The 22368-nt window shown below is 30.7% G+C and overlaps 1 protein-coding gene across 1 annotated transcript in view; it reads right to left on the reverse strand.

Moving 5' to 3' along the window:
• LOC148311512 (retinaldehyde-binding protein 1-like) overlaps positions 1-22368 on the reverse strand; it is a 43811-nt gene that overhangs the window by 9447 nt on the left and 11996 nt on the right. Inside the window, exon 2 of the mRNA XM_088256500.1 lies at positions 13671-13775. Coding sequence (XP_088112626.1) covers positions 13671-13756 — 86 coding nt within the window. The 5' untranslated portion in view covers positions 13757-13775. The remainder of the gene's footprint in view (positions 1-13670; positions 13776-22368) is intronic.

Consider the following 22368-nt stretch of genomic DNA (forward strand, 5'->3'; position numbering starts at 1 on the left):
CGTAAAATGTTTCCTGGATTTAGAGAAAATTATTTTTTCACATCTCATCAAAGATGAAGAAGAATATGGAAGTCTGTGCATTTACGGGGCTGACGACCGTCTGAGGAGTTTCTGCTTAGTAAAAAGCTTGTTTACATCTCACCAATAGATGTCTCTAGTGAAGCTCTAGTGATTCAAGAACAAGGTTTCTAAATTGGTTCAAATATATAGAACTTCCAAGAATTTGAGTAGTGTGGTTGTCAATAATGGGTAGAATTGGTGAATGTTACACGTGTGTAAAGTGATCACTTAAACCAGCCTATGACGATCGTCAGCCCCGTAAATGCCCAGACATCCATATTCTTCTTCATCTTTGATGAGATGTCAAAAAATAATATGAAAATAACTCCTGTAATTGGAGATAATCCAGATTTTGTGAACAAGTATTTGGACACACTCGAAATGTTGTAGAGAATATCAAGTTGCTAATTAACGAATACCGGGGCTTAAGGAAACAAGTCTTGTAAAATGTGCCATCGGCACGGGGAAACCCGTTAAGGACTCGTCATTGTATTTGAATTTTTAAATATGTATATGATGAAATAAATACAATAATAATAAAAATTTATCGTTGCATTTTATGTGATTCAAAGATATGAGTGACATTAATGCAACGTTCAAAGGTTTTCGCTTCAATTTTCCTTTAAAAAAAATATCGTTTTATTTTATTCCATGTTTAAAGGCTTTGGACCACAGTCCAATGCGGTATTCGAAAAAAATAAACTATGGATTCATACAGGGTGGCGAGAAATTAATCATCCAATTTTGTTTTCTAACACTTTTACTAAACCAAAAATAATGATTTAAAGCGACAAAAATTTATTTTTGTCACTTCAAATTATTATTTTCGATGACTTTAAATCCTAACTTAATCCTTTTTGTCACTTTAAATCTTTATTTGCATTTATTGCTATCTAATTTACAATAATGTAATGACGTAAATTATTTGCAAAAACGCCATTCGCAAAAATAACAGTTATTTTGCAGTGGGTGATTAATTTTGCCCCACCCTGTAGTATATTTAATTGAATTAATATATTCATGCACACCTTCTTCTTCTTCTGCTTCTGCTTTAGTTAGGACTAAGTTCTGTTGTTCTCGGAGCTTGTGCTCTTTCCTATCGTGAATTCCGATATAAGTATGTGTGTGTGTGTGTGTGTGTGCGTGTGTGTGCGTGTGTGCGTGTGTGTGTGTGTATATATATGTGAGTGTGTGTGTATATGTGTGTGTGTGTGTGTGTGTGTAAAACGTTTAACAAATAAATTAAATAAAAACTGCTCTGTAAAAATTGGCGTATGGAATTCTAAAGGTTGGCCACTACTGATTTTTACCATAACATTAAAGCGCCATTTAAGAACTACATAATTTTCAAGTTACGAGCTAAGCAGACTGTTTTGGGAAGAATTTCCGACAACTCTCTCCTCTCCGCGAATGTGACGTAACACGTAACGAAACGAGACAAACTACTTTCCTGGGGAAAATGCCAGTTAGCGACGACTTGCTTAGAGCGAGTGTAAGAAACGCGATATGGCTTGCCATAAGTATTACGTATACACTGATAATACATTATACTTTTATAAAATATATTAACCAGCTGCCTGACATATTATATATAAAATAGAACCCATTCGGGGATCCAAAATAAATGATCTGAAAAAAATACTTTACGCAAAGATATATATCGCTCACTCCTTTCAAGAACGTCATAAATCAAAATACTCGATTTTTTAGGAGAACGTTTTTAAAGTTTGAAAATATAATACAATGTATTAAAAATAAATATCAAGCCACTTACTGAAATTTTTACTGTGCAACATATCTTTTTAGGTAAAACATGAAGGTTTTTTTCCCATTTGAAAAATATTAAGTTCATTAAAAAAATAATTAAACAATACCTTTTCTTCAAAATGCAAAAACAACACTTTCTGCCCTGTAGCGGGTAAATATTAAGTTAAAAATATGCCTTTTTTCTGGGATATAGTACATTTTCTGGGCATTCCGAAAATATGCACAACTGAAAATTGACGTTTTTTTATTTATGACGTTCTTGAAAGGAGTGAGCGATATGTAGTTTAGTAGATATATCGGTCACTCCTTTCAACAACGTCATATATCAAAAAACTTGATTTTTCAAGAGATCGTTTTTAATGTTTAAAAATATAGTAAAATGTATTAAAAATGAATATCAAGACACTTATTACATTACATTTACCTTCAAGCATCTAAAATAGACGCTTTGCGGGTTATACCTTTTTTTTTAAAAGTAAAATGCTTGACATTGATCATGGCGGATAGCGTGCTTTTTGACAGCTACTGTCACTTTGTTTATTTGGATTGGTTTTTTGTTTCACAGGTAACTGATATTTTCATTGCCTCTCAAGTACTGTGAAATGATAGATATTGAAAATGGGTGTTTTATATTTGGTTTTTTTCTATTTTAACAGACTGAGTCACAGGAATGCGCAGCCGAGTATAGCTGGTTATTAAATAAAGTGTGTTTTTATATTATACGACGTAATTTAATACGTTGGTCGTGATGTTTATAAGCAACAAATTGTCTAAGAAATTGACCCAGATTCACAAACACCTTCTCTGTTTGACCTTCATTCTCGTCTAAAAACTGAATTTGGTAAAAATATTATGTAACAAGACAAGCCCAAAAATTCTTAAAGCGTCCGCCAAAATTTTATAAAACCTCATATTAATTTAATTTTATTTATTTATTTTCCAAAGTAAGTATATTTATAACTTACAAAAATCTTTAAAGAAAGCAACTAAGCTTACAATTATATCGCTCACTCCTTTCAACAACGTCATATATCAAAAATCGTCAACTTTCAGTTGTGCATGTTTTCGTAATGCCCAGAAAATGAACTTTATCCTAGCAAAAGCTGCACGTTTTTAACTTAATATTTACCCGCTACAGGGCGGAAAGTGTTGTTTTCGCATTTTGAAGAAAAGGTATTGTTGAATTATTTTTTTAAATATAAAAAAAACCCTTATCCGCACTCCAATGGTGCATAGGGCACTGCGTCATATAAACGCAGTGTTATCTTGATCGTTTACACATGAAGGAAAGGTGATCAGCCCTCCGCTTCAGGTACCAGTCCAGGGTAATATTGAATAAATATGACAGTGAAAAAATCACTTATATTTATTTTACCCCCCTTGGGAATCGAACCCGGGACCTCCAGAACGGTAGCCGAGCGTGCTGACCATTACACTACGGAGGCGGACGAAAATAAAATATACTAAATATTTTTCAAATGGAGAAAAAACAATCAGGTTTTACCTAAAAAGATCTGTTGCACAGTAAAAAGTTTAAAAAGTGGCTTGATATTTATTTTTTTTTTACATTTTATTTTAATTTTCAGCTTTAAAAACAATCTCCTGAAAACTCAAGTATTTTGATATATGACGTTGTTGAAAGCAGTGAGCGATATGTCTTCAATGGGTTTTCTCGGAGCACATTTTACATAACAAAATCATTAAAAAAAACTTACTAACTAACCACTACGCCGCTTACCACAGGGATAAGCAGAGATAATAGATCGCTACACCAATCTGTCTTTGTGGACATTCTTCGCCTCTTCCACGTTCATGCATCTCCTCATACAAATCCGCCGATTATTCCGACTCCCGACTTGACCACATTCAAGTACATATTTATATATATGAATTACTTGATACATTTATTTGTGTATGTATGCACGAGGAGATGAATAAATGTGAAAGAGGCAAAAAATGTGTGCAAAGACAGAGGTGTTCTAATATCTCTTCGGTGTGATGGTTAGTTAGTTAGTTAGTGAGAAGTACTTGATCATTCCAAGATTTCCTCTGTCTTTTTCTGCTTCTATTTCCAATTTCATTCGCTAGCATTACCATTTTAAATATTTGACGTTGTATTGATAATGTATGTATGTATGTACTATGTAAAAAAAGACGAAGAATATTTGCAAAGACAGAGCAGTGCGGCGTTCTATTCTCTCAGCCTACTCCTACAGCGTAGCGGCGTGATGTTTAGTTAGTAAGAAAAACTTGATCATACCAAGTTTTCTTTGGTCTTCTTCTGATTCTAATTTTAACAAGATTCACCAACATTAATTGCCGTGTGATAATTTGACATTCAGCACGGTCATCCCTATGCATCAGAGGCGGAAAAATTGTGATTCGAAAATGCAAATTTATAATTCAAAGCTGATTGTAGTCGGCTGTGGTGCGAGCAATAAGAGTATAAATATCTTAATGACATATTTAACGTTTTAATCGATGTGAGTTATAATTTCCATAAATTCTCTATAAATCATATGATAAACCCTTATCCGCACCCCAATGGTGCATAGGGCACTGCGTTATATAAACGCAGTGTTATCTTGATCGTTTACACATGAAGGAAAGGTGATCAGCCCTCCACTTCAGGTACCAGTCCAGGGTAATATTGAATATATGTAACAGTGAAAAAATCACTTATATTTATTTTACCCCCCTTGGGAATCGAACCCGGGACCTACAGAACGGTAAAGAAGCATGCTGACCATTACACTACGGAGGCAGACATATTCATATTCTATACATAAATCATATTCTCACGTTTAATCGACTGATTTATTGATATCTGGATTTACAGTGAGTTCATGCGCCAGTATTCATTGAAAGTTGTAATATATATATAATAAATCAAATAAATGAATTGAACTTCTAAAACGCTAACTACTTAATTTTGACAAAGCATAAAGTTTAAAACGATTTAATACATTATTTTATCGTGTTTTTGAATGAATAATTCCAGTTAAGAACTTCAGATAAAACCGCTTGTAAATAAAAATTTTAAAAAGTTGAAAAAATCTTCTAATCTCTCTCGTGTAAAGTAACAGATTTGCAGACAGAGTACTTTTTTTACAAAATACATATTTAAATAATACAAAATAGTTGGTAAATTTACAATACATTTCAAATATAACGTTTCTACCTCTCTAATAAAGTAGATACTTGTGTTTAGAGAGGGAGTTCGTTTTACAATTATTACTTTTTTTTATATACAATGTAAATTAAAAATAAAAAAAATATTCCTTGGTATGGAGTCTAGGTTGTGGTGAGTCTTACGTGTTTATTATTTTATAGATACTAATCACTCATTTCACTCTCATAAATTAAAATTATCACACCTTGTTCCATATAAAGGCCAAATTATGAATTATCTTGAAAATTTAGAAATCCAAAAAAAACTGAATTCTAATAATAATTTATTAAATAATATATTGTTTCAAAATTCTTCACCATTGCTTTCCATTTTCCCTTTGTTTTCATACTCCGTCCCTTGACTAACCCCTTCCCCTTACTTTCCCCTCTCCTTATTTATAGAACAATTTCATATTTTATATTTTAGTTACTATACAGACCTGAATGATGGAAGTTTAACTTCTGAAACATGTAGTCTATCTAAAACTCAAGTGGTAAAAAACGAAGTGATTTCTTTAATCATTGTTTATTATTTTAGTTTTAAATGTTTGATAATTATTTAAAGTTTTTTTTATTTTCCGAAAGTTAATTAACTTTACATAGGGACCGTCGATTTATTAACAATAGAATATTAGAAAATAACTTGTCCTTGTTGCATCGTCGGAATTACGCGTGCATTACATTTAAAAACATCAGTAACGTGTTTATTAAAATTGTAATATCGTCAGTACAAATTTGTAAAAGGTTTATCGACGATTGGCCAATGATTCGTGATGTAAAACGCAATTTGTTGTGTGAATTATTACAACTTGAAGTGCTGGCTTCTCACGCGAGGCCTGAGGAAGCCACTGGCACTGCAGACCACCGTATTGCCGGTCGCGTTCTTATGTTACTTCACGCGGCATAGTTTCCCGCCCTAGATGCAATCATTACCATCGCAACTTTTATTACAATGTGCGTAGTTAACTAACTGACCATCACGCCACTTCCCGCAGGGGTAGGTAGAAAGAATAAAACGCCACACCGGTCTATCATCATCTACGTTTTGTCGTCGTTACGCGTGCATTACCTTAAAAATATATTGATTTATATAATTTATATTTGAAGCACTAACTTTGTGATTTTTCCCTTTTATAATTTATATGTAACTTTGTTTAAAAATCACTATAAATATTTTATTATAAGTAAATTATAATGTCTTCCGGTTTCTAAGCTAACCGCTTCTTCATCAAGACCGATAAATTCTTTATCAAGACTGATTAATTAGTCAGTCTTGATAAAGAAGCGGTTAGCTTCGATACCGGTAGACACTATAATTAAGTTATAATAAAATATTTACAGTGATTTTAAAACAAAGTTTCAATTTAATTATAGATTTAATTATGTTTTTATTTATTTAGACTTTTTGAACAGAAAAGAAATGAGTACATTGGCGGGCTTATTGCTTAAAAGCAGTTATTGGTCAAAACTTTTGATACCATATATAGTTGTTTACATTCCGAGGGTAGATAGTGCTTGAACTATGAAAAAAAAACATAAATTACAAGTTACAAGTTGATGATAACGAGGAAGGCAAAGGAAAAAGGGAGTTTAAGGAAGGAGGTAGAGGGAAAAACTAAAGGAGGAGGTTTGATGGACAATTAGGAATCTAATGATAGACAGTAATTTCACTAGAGACATCTATTGGTGAGATGAAAACGTGAGAAATGCCAGAAAATATCATTATCATATTTATTAATTAAGCTTATAATTTGACCAGAAAATAAATAAATTTAACCAGCTTATAATTTAAAATATATATATTTATATAAGAATAATAAATCCTATAATTGGAGATAATCCAGATTTGTGAACAAGTATTTGGTTACACTCAAAATGTTGTAGTTGTTTTGACATGAACAAAGTCAAAAGTGTTTTACTCTTATAAAGTAATTTTTTTTATATTTAAATCAAAGTCATCTCGTTAACTTTTCAGTGTCATTCAATTTTTGGTGTTTATAAATTTACTGTCATAGCGAAAAGACGATCGTGTACTCAATTTTAAATGTAAATTTAATGGTTAAGGTTGAAGTAAGCAAGATTATAACAATGATTAAAGAAAACACTTCGTTTTTTACCACTTGAGTTTTATTATAGACTACATGTTTCAGAAGTTAAACATCCATCATTCAGGTCTGTATAATAACTAAAATATAAAATATAAAATTGTTCTATAAATAAGGAAAGGGGAAAGTAAGGGGAAGGGGTTAGTCAAGGGACGGAGTTTGAAAACAAAGGAAAAATGGAAAGTAAAAGTGAAGAATTTTGAAACAATATATTATTTGATAAATTATTATTAGAATTTAGGTTTGTTTGGATTTCTAAATTTTCAAGATAATTCATAATTTGGCCTTTATATGGAACAAAGTGTAATAATTTTAATTTATGAGAGTGATGAATGAATTTAGTGAATGATGGAAGATTAACTTCTGAAACATGTAGTCTATAATAAAACTGAAGTGGTAAAAAACGAAGTGTTTTCTTTAATCATTTTATCATGTCTTACCACAAAGTTAATGCCGAAACAATAAATAAAAGATTATAATACATGAAGCTTTCATTGCAAATATTGTAAAACGATGTATTAACAAGACATCAAGCCATATTGTCATTAAAATCCGGTTACTACAATGCGACACGCACATACACACACTCGCATTATATAATACACAAGAGAAAGGAAATGAAACAACGTAAACGTCATTTACCGTATATAAACGCACTGTCATTTCACAATACCAGAACGTAGTACATCACGTAACGTTAATACACATACAGTACATACTTTGTAATGAGAACACTTTCTGTTCGTGTGCTTGAAGAACCTCAGGGATAATTTATTTATTTATTTATTGAACAGCTTATGCCTTTAACCCGTAAGCTGCGGATCGCATCTATTGTCGTTTTTTATAGAAGTACCGTTGACTGCGAATCGCATGCATAGTCATTTTTCAACTTTACGTACTTATATCAATACCTATGGATAATTTTTTGCACTTAAATTTGGTTTGAGGCATGGATAAATTAGTTCTCTTTGATTTATTGTCATAAAATATCAAAATTATTTTAATTTAGTGTCAACTTTATCGTGAATACTTCCGGTCGGCTCGTGCTCCGCAGATACGACAGCCGCGTCTTCTATACAGCCGCCATACTTTAGGCCGCTAGTCCGTAAATGTTAATATTTTTGTGTAAATACACCATAAAAACATAATAAGTAAAATGCATTGTGTACTGTGAACATCTATGTGGATATCCGAAAGTTTCACTACAAAAAATAGGCAAAAATATGCTTTTTTTTGTCAAAAATATTGTAATGTAAAATAATCCAGCACGGGACGGAAAGTTTGACACTCGAAATCGAGCAGCTTAGAGGTTAACATGATTAATATGTACATTGTCCAAACTCAAAACACAGTAAGGGACATTTTTTTTAGTACGTTTTTTTGGCATTTTTGGACTAAGTAGATTCTACTAAGTGCAAAAATGCAAAAAAAACGCACTACAAAAAATTGTTCCTCACTATGTTTTAAGTTTGGACAGCCGAAGTATATAATATAAAAATACACAAATGAATACACTAATAGAGAAACAGAAAGTTCTAAACATAAAATATAATATAATAACAAATAGTAAGCACTGGTAGATACACGTCTCCTTCACACACTATCAGCGAGCAGCGAGAGAGAGTGAAAAACAACGTTTAAATTTATCCATTATTACATGGAGAAGAAATGCTGAGAGAGTACAGACTTCAAGGTGGATATATTAAATAAATCAATCATAATGGCAACTGTTGAAAAGTGAGACTCTAATATTTCAGTATAATTTTTTTTATTTATCGTTGGCTACCATGCTGGAGGTCCCAGGTTCGATTCCCAAGGGGGATCAAAATAAATATGGGTGATTTTCACTCTCATATTTATTTAATATCACCCTCATGTAGAATTCTTGGGGTCTATCTTGTGGGGTCCTGTCTCACTGTATGTCCTGCCCATTGCCATTGAGTTTTACCACGCAATACAAGATATACGCAATTCATACTTTTTTTCTAGTACATTAATTTTTAGTCCGCCTCCGTAGTGTAATGGTCAGTACGCTCGGTTACCGTTCTGGAGGTCCCGGGTTCGATTCCCAGGGGGGTCAAATGAATATAAGTGATTTTTTCATTGTAATATTTATTCCATATTACCCTGGACTGGTACCTGAAGTGGAGGGCTGATCACCTTTCCTTCATATGTTAACGATCGAGATAACACTGCGTTTGTATGATGCAGTGCCCTATGCACCATTGGGGTGCGGATAAGGGTTTGAATGAATATTATTTTTTAATTTTATCCCTCAGGCTAAAACCAAGCATGGATCTTTCCATGGATCGCTGTGTGCACTCGAGCTTCTCTGCATTTCTCTTTGTCAGAGCCATAGTCTCTAGTGCAATTGTGCTCACTGGCAGTATACAGGATTCACAAACTTTTCTTTTTAAACGTTTGATTTGTTTACCATTTTTTCATAGATTATTTTACAATTTTTAATGTACCTATGTGTATTATTTTCGTTCTAAAATTTTTGATCAGCTAGATTTTTTTCATGGTTTTCATTTTTATCTGCGATAAATATGTAAGTTACCATTGAAAACGTTTATTTGCATTTTTACGTTGTATAATGCTCGTTCTGTAATGTCGCCACATTGGCAATTCTCATTTTATACGTATTGCCAGGTTGCAATTTTGAAAATACCGCTAGTCAGCGAAATTCTTTCCTCAAGTGATTCGTGTATTTTCTGCTTATTTTTCCTACTAAATTTACCATATTTATTTGTTTTTGCGTTCTTTGCTCACTCATTCATTCCCCATTCTTGTAAATTAATATTTAAATGTAACTAATGCAATCTGAATTTGTATTTAGCTTTTAAATATTTTTATGAATAAATCATTCGCTAGAAATTGTTTTCAGAAAAAAGGTGTTTTTATTAATGCCTTATTATATGTATTTTCTAATTCACCCCCTTTGCAGTTCTAAGACTTCCAACACTATTTCCTTTTAATTTTACTACCCTTCAAATCTTCTTCAAACCCTTATCCGCACTTCAATGGTGCATAGGGCACTGCGTCATATAAACACAGTGTTCTTTTGATCGTTAATCAACGAAGGGAAGGTGATCAGCCCTCCACTTCATGTACCAGTGCAGGGTAAAGTCCAATAAATATTAGAGTGAAAAATCACTTATATTTATTTGACCACCTCCTGGGAATCGAACCCGAGACCTCCGAACGATAGCCGAGCGTGCTGAGCATTAAACTACGGAGGCGGACACTTCAATTACAAACAGAAAAAAAAACTTATTCACTACGCAATGCACAACAAAAACAACATTTAGGAGTTTTTTCAATCATATTTATTAAATCATATTTTCATATGGTGAACGGAGTGCGTGGAAGTTTTTGGTAAGGGATAGGTAATTAACTTTGAGTATTTCAATGTTTTAGAATTTAGTACATAAACCCTGATGATGACAAAATTCTTGTCGAAATCGGTTGGATAAAGTGTACTAATAAAAAGTGGTTAAAACAATGTTGTTTTATTTTATAAAACTTATATTAGTACTTATTTTGCCTTGGCTTATTTTAATATTAGATGAATCGGATGCTTAAAAACATATTTTTTTTATTTTTTACATATTTCAATGAATTATTTATGAGTAATAAATAGTTTCTCGGTATATTGGCTCATATATCAGATATATCGTGCATGCGATTGCACTAATTTCCAAGGTAATTTTGTTTCGCTGTGTATGCAGGTTATGTTTATAAATTTTATACATATTTTAAAAATGCTTAGCATTATTTTGAGGGTCAGTTATAGTCAGTGCTATTATTATAAATTCAATATTGTTAAAAATAGATCAATAAAAACTTATTAATAAATAATGGAGTATTTTTTTTATCGAAAATGCTTATCTCAGCTTTGCATTCTTTCCTTATTTCATCATTCGAACATCTACCAAACATCGTCTTATCAAACGGTGTGATGGTCAGTTAGTTATTAAGGTTTGACGATAATATTTTTTTTATAAAACAAAAAAAAATCGAGATGTACTAGAAAGAAAAACGGGAATTGACGTCGACTTCGTTGTAATGTGAGCTAAATTTTCAGGAAATTGTTGTACAAAATTGTTAGTACTATAGAAAATATGTGTTTAAACTTCAACGCACGGTTAAGACACATCTATTGATATCCGGTATATCAAGATTTATTTTATTTTCCAAATTCATTTTTAGTAGATTATAATTGCATTTTTAATGGTCATGCTTCCAGACGGCCCACATTTTTCTAGGTAAATTTTGTTTTCTCATATTATTTGTAATTAATGACGCTTGTTTATTGGATTTAATGGTATTTGATAAATGAATAAAACAATAAGACTTTTTGAAGAGGTATTTTCAGTTAAAGTATAGAAATGAGATTGTAAATACCACAAATTTAATTATGGTTTTTAGCAGAGGTTATTTTTTTTTTAAATATACAACGTATTATTCAAATGGAGAAAAAGTATTCAGGTTTTACCTAAAAAGATCTGTAGCACAGTAAAAAGTTCAATAAGTGGCTTGATATTTATTTTAATACATTTTATTATATTTTTAAACATTATAAATAATGTCCTGAAAATTCTTTTTTTTATAAATGACTTTGTTGAAAGGAGTGAGCGATATGATCTAAAGTAATCTGTGTTTCTTTAAAAATAAACAAAACATATAGTCGGATGTGCGCTTCTTCTAATGTCTATAGTATCTGCTATGTATTATGTGTATAGTAAGTATGTGTTTGTAAAACAACTTTGGAGGTGCGTCAATGTCATCGCTCATGGGAAATCACTAACCCTTTGCCTACCAAAATCCGATATATCTGCTTCGGTACTCTAAAGAAAAATATCGAATCCGTCAGATCTAGCGTCATGATTTATAAAGATCTCGTATACATTTTGAACAGTATGGTATGTTAGAAATTACTTCAAGGTTTTGTAAAAATTTTCAATTCATATTAGTTTTTTTTTCAATAAATTAAACATCGATATTAATAATAAAATGATCACTTTTAACCTACAATATTGCAAAAATAATACACTTAAAGAGAAACGCAAAAAACAAAGTAATGAAACGCGAAATAATAAAAAGATAGAAAATTTCGTATATTTGGGAAGTATGTTCGTATGCTTCTAATATAATAATAATAAATAATAAAACCCTTATCCGCACCCCAACGGTGCATAAGGCACTGCGTCATATAAACGCAGTGTTATCTTGATCGTTTACACATGAAGGAAAGGTGATCAGCCCTCCGCTTCAAATACCAGTCCAGGGTAATATTGAATAAATATTATAGTGAACAAATCACTCATATTTATTCTTACCCCCCCTGGGAATCAAACCCGGGTCCTCCAGTACGGTAGCCGAACGTGCTGACCATTACACTACGGAGGCGGACAAGATTTTTATACTCCAATATTTATCTTACTTTAAGCAGAAGGCTGACCACCATTCCTTCATGTGTTAACGATCAAGATAACAACGCGTTTATATGATGCAGTGCCCTATGCACCATTAGAGTGGGGATAAAGACTTCAGTAATAAGAAGATGTTATAAATAACGAAAAAAAATTTTTTTGCTTTTGTAGAAACTAGAGCAATTTACCAGTTTTCTAGAAAAATAACTGATTTTCATTTATTTTTTAAAAATTACGATTAAAAATGTTTTTGCTAAACATCAAAGTCATAAAAATTCAAGAATTGTGATTAAGGCAAATAAATGTAAAAGAACAGAAAACCATCTTCAAAAATTAATATTTCTAGTAGTTCTCATATGTTTGTATGGATTTTCTCGTATTAAACCCTGAATGTAATCTCCCATCATATTCTCGTTATATTGCCTTGGTAAAGTCCATTATGATTTAAGTGTTTTGGATACCTGGAATCAAAATTCAAGCATTCGAAAAACGCAAAAATATCTTGATCGTTTACACATGAAGGAAAGGTGATCAGCCCTCCGCTTCAGGTACCAGTCCAGGGTAATATTGAATAAATATTATGGTGAAAAAATCACTAAATATTATAGTGAAATCTAATATACAAAATAAAATAACCATAACTTTATTAAATAAAATAACAACTATGTAATTTTTTCCATATGAATTTTATTTAACCAGCAATTGGCTTTCGTCCTAACCGACATAGTCAGACTGGTCTGAATTAATAAGAGAATGGTTATAAAATTTTCAATCTAATATTTATTTAATATAACTCCGGACTACTCCTTGAAACACAGTGCTAATCACCTTTCCTTCACGTGTTAACAATCAAGATAACACTGCTCCATATGATGCAGTACCCTATGCATCATTGGGTGCGGATAAGGGTTTGAAGAAGATATATAAAGGATTTGTTTTTCATAACAAGATTATACAAAATAGGGAAATAGCTCAAAAAACTAATTTATACTTTAATGTATGTCAAAATAATGCGTTGGCACAATAGGGTATCCATATATCTATCTCTTCTGTCTTTTTCTCTCTCTTTCTTCTTTATAATACATATCGTATAGAAGTAAAACTATGATTTGGATTCGGATTCGATACTTACCATTCTCTTATATTGGCCAACTCCTTTTCTCTTCCGACAGGAGCATTTTTGAGGCCATTGAGAAACGGGTGTGAGAATTGGTTCATTGCGAAATTCTCCCAATCTCTGGAAAAAAAAGATAGAGCGTTAGACATGACTTGCCTCCTTGCTGGACAATTCATAATTGATGTAAAGGTCATTATACAATTTATTTGTAGATTGGATACGAATACAAATCAGTTTTCTCTTAAGGTCGGTTCATAACCATTGCGCATTGTACCTTTTATTATGAATGTAACAACGTGTAACATTTTTTTTACAAGGCAAACGCCATTTTGTCGAGAACGGTTGAAGATAAGGAAGGTTAAAATGTATTTACAACATTTTGACTGTGTCCGAATACTTGTTCATAAATTTGGGTTTCTGCTCTTGGAAGTTATTTTATATTTTAGACATCTCAATATAGATGAAGAAGAATATGGTAGTCTGGGTGTTTACAGGGCTAAAGACCTGTGGTAGGCTGGTTAGGTGGATTACTTTCACATCGTTCACTCCCGTCAACAACGTCATATTTAAAAAAAATCGTCATTTTTCAGTTGTGCATGTTTTCGGAATGCCCAGAAAATGTACTATATCCCAGCAAAAGCGGCATAATTTTAACTTAATATTTACCCGCTACAGTGCAGAAAATGTTGTTTTTGCATTTTGAAGAAAAGGCATTGTTTAATTATTTTTTTTAAATATACTAAATATTTTTCAAAGGGAGAAAAAACATTCAGGTTTTACCTAAAAAGATTCGTTGCACAGTAAAAAGTTCAATTAGTGGCTTGGTATTTATTTTTAAAACATTGTATTATATTTTTAAAGTTTGAAAACGTTCTCCTAAAAAATCAAGTTTTTTGATTTATGACGTTCTTGAAAGGAGTGAGCGATATCTTTAAACCTCACAGCATTGAGCTTCTAGTTAATGCCATTCCACAAGGTTTCATAATCATCTTTTAAGATTAAATCTACTTCAACGTCATGATAAATAAATTACTTGTCCCTTGAACTTCGCGTTATTGTCCCACTTTTCCAACCGGAATTCACTTGCTTGCGAGTAATTTTATCAATTCAACCGACATTCACTTTTTAGATTTGTTTATTATACACTTCTTAATAAAACAAAATAAAGTTTTGCACTGATATTTCTTGGTGGAATTGCATTTTACAACTATGAAGTTTTTTGCAGTTTTAATTTATTTGACCAGTAACCGGAATTTGTCGTTACCGATATCATCAAACAGAGAGGCTAGACAAAATTCTGTAAATTATGTTTTAAACACAACAAGGCAGGGTGAAAACCATAATTGTATATAGGTTATCTGACAAAATTAATAACAATGAATGAATTTAATTGGTGAATCTAAGTAAGAATTACATTTAAGGTGTTTTAAGGGTTTGAAGCAGCATTGTATTTAATTTTATTACAAAAATGGATCATGGAATGTAAATTTTAATAATATATAGGTAAATCTTTTGAAGGAAGTTTATCTTTCTTCTTGATTTTATGTATAATAATTTTTTTATGAAAAAAACTCACTGTGGTCACATAATGACTATTTAAAATATACAACTAACTAACAAACTATCACGCCGCTTCCCCGCAGGGGTAGGCAGAGAAAATACGGCACCATCCAATCTGTCTTTGTGAACAATCTTTGCCGCTTCTACATTCATGTAACTCTTCCAATTTTTTTAATTTTTATTCTACGAAAAATTAATATATACATAATAAACAGTATTCAAGGCGTATATATTAAAAGTAAGCAAAAACACTAAAAGGTGTAGAAGAATCCCGCTTCGGAAAACTCCTTCAGACGCGTGGAACAGATCAATATCCAATGAGGGTACTGTTCAACATAGCGGTAGCTCTTCCTACAGCATAACCATAGGCAGGTTGGTCCTGTGTACAAGAATGTGAAACAATCCATTCCGACGCTGTCTTATGTAACAATCGGGAACATACAGACCAATGCTCCGGATGATTTCTGGATTATCGATCATACCGCGCAACAATCGATAAAAATGCCTAATCAAATACACGAATGTATAATGTATTCTGATTTTTTAAAATATCTTCTAATTTAACCAAATTTACAACTTTTAATTGTTCATTTGCATTTTCCTTCGATTCTAATACTGGATTCCTGCTCATACAATCTGCTTCGAAATTCTTCTTTTCTGGAGTATGTTTTATTTTATATTTTGTAGAAATTTTTCCCACATTATTTTTATTTTCATTCTTCAAGCACTGTTTCTGTGTAATTTGTAAATCTTCATTTTTATTATTAATTTTATCATCCTCCTTTGTTTTAAACCAGCACTTTGCTTCAGAGTGATACCGAGTTCCCTTATTTAAATTTTCACAAATCTTACATGGACTTTTATCTTTAATTTTATCACTAGTTCTTAGATTTCCACGTCTTCTTTAAACTAGAAGGAATCTTCTAGTTTCTTTTCTTCATTAATACCCGCCGATTACTCCCGACTCCTATCCTGAGCGCTTTCAAGTATTTGATTTACCAGATCATGCCCAGGTGTCCTTGGTCTTCCTCTACTCATAGAAGTTAACAGTAACTACATTTGCCTCATAAATTAATATCTTTTTCAGGTATTTTCTCACTCGTTCGTTCCACTCATCCAAACCTTCACATCACACCATTTTTCATTTGATCGATAATGCTTATTTTCCTTATATGAATAAATACAATAAAATATGCCTTACAACATTTTGAGTGTGTCCAAATACTTGATCACAAAATCTGGATTATCTCCAGTTACAGGAGTTATTTTCATATTGTTTTTTGACATCTCATCAAAGATGAAGAAGAATATGGAAGTCTGGGCATTTACGGGGCTGACGACCGTCATAGGCTGGTTTAAGTGATCACTTTACACACGTGTAACATTCACCAATTCTACCCATTATTGACAACCACACTGCGCAAATTCTTGGAAGTTCTATATATATGAACCAATTTAGAAACCTTGTTCATGAATCACTAGAACTTCACTAGAGACATCTATTGGTGAGATGTAAAGAAGCTTTTTACTAAGCAGAAACTCTTATATTAAACCAGCCTATGACGGTCGTCAGCCCCGTAAATGCCCAGACTTCCATATTCTTCTTCATCTTTGATGAGATGTCAAAAAACAATATGAAAATATGCCTTGCATATTTTACATATTTCACCATTCGAACATCTACCATACATCGTTTTGCCACACATTCGTCTTAGCAGTTAAGCTCTCTGCCTAGGCCAAGTGGCTTGATGGTTAGTAAATTAATTTACTAGTTATTTTTATTCAAATTAGACGTCAATGGTATATAAAAATGACACATGTACATATACTTACTAGTAATATTTTCTGTACTAAAACTAATTTGACGAGCTTAAGCAAACATGAAGTTATCACGAGTATGATCTAAGGAAAATAGAAAGTTAACAGATAATTGAACAAACTTACCAACAGTTTAGTGCTTGTATCTACTAAATATTATAATTTCAATACAAGGGGTGTTCAAAATAAAAGAGATTTTTTTTATTTTTTATTTTATTTTATAACACCTAGATATATGATCATCTCATGGCACAGTACATATGAGTTCACAACAGCCATCTTTGTTGGAATGAAGAAAACTTTTATTAAGGCCCAGCATTCGTGTAGTCGCATTCATTCCACCGGAGACCACCGGAGAAGTCAATTGTCTGCTCACGCCAGATTTTTTTAAAGAATGTATATTTTGTATTTTTTTGTTTTTTAGATTATATGTAGAGATTTTTTTTAACTCTTAACCATTCAATAACCCTTTTTTTTCAAACCATATAATTTTATCGAAGAAAAACTTATCTTTTCAAGGCAAAAAATATATTTATGACAAAATTAATTACGTAAAATGTTACCAAGATTTAGAAAAATGAAGTTAAAGAATACTTGGCTTTCAAAAGTAGTTCACAAATCTGGGTTTTCTCCATTTATGAGTTTTTTTTGACAGCTCAACATCAATGAAGAATAATATGGAAGTCTGGGCATTTTCAAGGCTTACGACTTGTCATAGCCTGGTTAAGTGATCACTTTACACACGTGTAACATTCACCAATTCTATCCATGATTGACAACCGCACTACTCAAATTTTTGGAACACCTTGATCAATCTCATGGCACACAGTATATATGAGTTCACAACAGCCATCTGTATTGGATTGAGAAATCTTTTATTTAGCAGAGACCAGTTTATTCGCATGTTTGCAAGATCCTAACCCTGGATTATTATTGCATACTGGAAAACGCCTGAAAACATTATGTTTTTTTTGTGTATTTTCTTCTTCTGTTGTGTCGACTATCGCTTGAGAGTAATTGTCCTTGTCTTGGGCAGCTCCAAACAGCACCTCGACGGTCCTGATACCCGTCCAGCCCGTATATTCTGGAGCCAGGAGATCTGCCTTCTGTTCACACCTCGTTGACTCACTAGTTTAGTCTAGTGTATTAAAAAAAATTACTTTTTTCAATAACACACAAAAAAAATTGATTTCCCATTTGATTTGGTCCAATTTGATTTGTTAGACGTCCAATTTGGGTTGTAAACATTCATTTATATTTGTAACATAAATCGTCCAATTTGAAGTAAAAAATTCCTTTTTTTATTTAAGTTTTACTTAGTAAAGACCACTATTTCTTTAAATCTACTGTAGACGTGTTTGAAAATGATACGGAATGCATCGAAACACGTGTCACCGTTGGCTTTTAAGAAAAAGTGGTATTTACTTAAATTTAAACTTAAATTAAAAATGGAAAGAAACTTACGATAAAGTGACTGCCAAATCAATTAATGAAAAATGAAAAATCACTACTCGAACATCTATCACACAACTTAAACATTTATAAAAATATTTACCGATTGCTTTTTAAATACATACGAGTATTCCTGACGCGATCAGATTTTATAGTTTCGAGTTCTTTTTTTGTATGAAGTCGGATTCTGTACGTTAGAAGATCGAGGTCACGACCTTTAGGCTCGGATTCAAGCGCTCTCCCACACGACCACTTGTCGCTGTAGTGGATAACTTGTTATAATTCGCTATCTCTACAAGTAATATGTACCTATCGCTCACTCCTTTCAGCAACGTTACATTTCAAAAATCGACAATTTTCAGTTGTACATGTTTTCGGAATGCCCGGAAAATGTACTATATCCCAGCAAAACCAGCATATTTTTAACTTAATATTTACCCGCTACAGGGCAGAAAGAGTTGTTTTTGCATTTTGAAGAAAAGGTATTATTTAATTATTTTTTTAAATATACTAAATATTTTTCAAATGGAGAAAAAACATTCAGGTTTTACCTAAAAAGATCTGTTGCACTGTAAAAAGTTCAATAAGTAGCTTGATATTTATTTTTAATACATTTTATTACATTTTTTTAAACTCATACATACGCAATACACAAAATGTAAAAATATATCCTATGTGGAGAAACCCGGATTTGTGAACAAGGATTTGGAGATGTTGTGAAAATATTTTAATTTGTATTTATGTACCACAGATAGGTTTATCGATTATTTCATATTAAAATTCGATGACATATTATAATATACAGACATGCTGATTCCTAAATTGTTTTATTTTTATAGTTTTTACAATCCTCTGAAACGTTACAATACGATTGAAAAGTCACATCAATAAGGAAAAAATAAAATAAAATAAAATATTATTATTATTGTTGACACCTGCTTGTGTGGAAGACAACGTGATTGTATTTATAAATTCGATAAAGTTAATAATATTATCATCTCGACAAAGGTGAAGAAGAATATAGAAGTTGTTGGTTTATGTGATCACTTTATACACGTGTAAAATTCACCATTATATCCATGAATGACAACCACACTACCTAAATATATATATATATATATATATATATATATATATATATATATATATATATATATATATATATATATATATATATATATATATATATATATATATATAAATATATATATATATATATAAAAATATATATATATATATATATATATATATATATATATATATATATATATATATATATATATATATATATATATATATATATATATATATATATATATATATATATATATATATATATATATATATATATATATATATAAATATATATATATATATATAAATATATATATATATATATATATATATATATATATATATATATATATATATATATATATATATATATATATATATATATATATATATATATATATATATATATATATATATATATATATATATATATATATATATATATATATATATATATAATTTATATATATATATATATAATTTATATATATATATATATATATATATATATATATATATATATATATATATATATATATATATATATAATTTATATATATATATATATATATATATTTATATATATATATATATATATATATATATATATATATATATATATATATATATATATATATGTGTGTGTGTGTTTATATATATGTGCGAGTTCCCGGCAGAATCTATGGTTGATTTAAGTAAGCAGTTTAAATGTGTCCTTACCGAATTATTTTACATGCTAGGAGACGTCTGAAGACATGTATTTTAATTTTTATGACACTTATCATTTGATCAGTTATTTCAATGACAAAGTAAAATAAAAATTATCAAAAAAAAAATTGTGGTTATCAGTCAAAATGTTACACGTGTATAAAGTGATCGATTAAACTAGCCAATGGCATGTCATAGATATTTTCAATGCTCAGACTCCATATTCCCCCTCACAATAGAATCGAATATCTGTTAACTTTACTACTGCGTTTTTAAAATCTAAATTCATCTTTTTTTATTTATGGGAAAACCAAAGAATATTCAACAAAAATAAAATAAAATGTAAAAAATAACATTCCAATTAGAGGTTTTCACCTAAGTAATCTAAAAATAAAAATAAACTATCACGTACATAACAGTATAACTATATAATACACTTACATCACAAATAATAGAAATTCTCTTTATCAACTAGTCAAATAGATATCAACAATATTTGTTTTAAACGTATTAAAAGAAATATTATTGATGTCTTTTTCATTAAGCATTACATTGCACATATCTCAGGCTCGATTTAAAAATGAATTTTGGTAGGACTCGGTGTGGATTTTAGGGATTTTAAATAAATTTTTGTTTCTGGTCTGCGCTCCCGGGACTTTCGGGAAAAATTGATGAGTGATACATATGTAAAAGCTCTGGGCAATCTAAACATATTTCTACCAATTTTTTGGGGATTCTTCGGTTAGAACATGTTGGGATAGGCCATAATATATACCCAGGCCTGCTTCTTACAATTGAAAGCCATGTGCGAAGGCACAAACTACAGAGAAACTTTTAAACTGCATGGACCAAATTATCTTCGACATGCGCTGTAGCGGGTACGCCGAGTTGAAGAGACGGGTGAAGACTGACCATGAAAGAAACAAACAAAATATCACACAGATTGTAACTCACGAAGAAAATGAAAACGTAGTAAGTCACTAATTACGATTTAAAAAATGTGTAAAAATGCAAACAAACCACAAAAGTATTATAAAACACTGATCATAATTGACCTCGAGTGTACATACATGTTAATTGTGATTTTCAAGGTAAACTTAGGCTTAGATGTGAGCACATCAGTATGGTGAAAAATAACCATATGGATATATCAACACATGAACCTACATTCTTACGGATGTACCAGTTAAATTGTTTATAAACGTATTTTTTTTGTTGGATCCTGTTTAAAAAAATCGAGTCATCGTGAGTAAGCATTAGTTTAAGGCATTGGTCGTCAAACTGCGGCTCGTGAGCCTATCGTTGGGAACATTTTAAATAATTGTTTTTTTTTAAACACCGTTGTTTTATTGAAAAACTATGTTCTATATATATATATATATATATATATATATATATATATATATATATATATATATATATATATATATATATATATATATATATATATATATATATATATATATATATATATATATATATATATATATATGTTTATTTATATATATATATATATATATATAAATATATATATATATATATATATATATATATATATATATATATATATATATTTATATATATATGTGTGTGTGTGTGTGCGTGTATTCTAAAAAACAAAATATATCCAAAATACATTATTTAAAAAAATCGGTGTGAAAAGACGTGTTACCTCTTTGTCGGTTGGCTGGTAAATGAATTCTGAGTTTGCGAATATCTCCTTAAGTGAAATTTCGCTGCCGATGGAATCGATCACAAGACGCTATATGTAGGTACCTAGCAGTGGCGTGCCTAGGGTTTACCAGTAAGGCAAACCCACTATTTTTCACATTCGTGAATACATGATATACCTATAATTCCTTCACCTCATATCGTTCCCAGTATATAGTAAGCACCCAGAAAGTATTATAAATATAAACAATGTATTGTACTCATTGTGAAAATATGCATACATGTAACTTTTGTAAGGTATAGTCATCACCTTTAAACAAAGAAAATGTTCACTATAATAAAATATCTTCCTCAGATATCAACCATTATCAATAAGTACCATCACCATATAATGGCATGCGTAGTGTTTAATAAACATATAAGCGCACGA

The sequence above is a fragment of the Brachycentrus maculatus genome, unplaced genomic scaffold (assembly GCF_059751285.1).
Source record: "Brachycentrus maculatus isolate JH-2025_06_01 unplaced genomic scaffold, ASM5975128v1 h1tg000061l, whole genome shotgun sequence".
Lineage (NCBI taxonomy): Eukaryota > Metazoa > Arthropoda > Insecta > Trichoptera > Brachycentridae > Brachycentrus > Brachycentrus maculatus.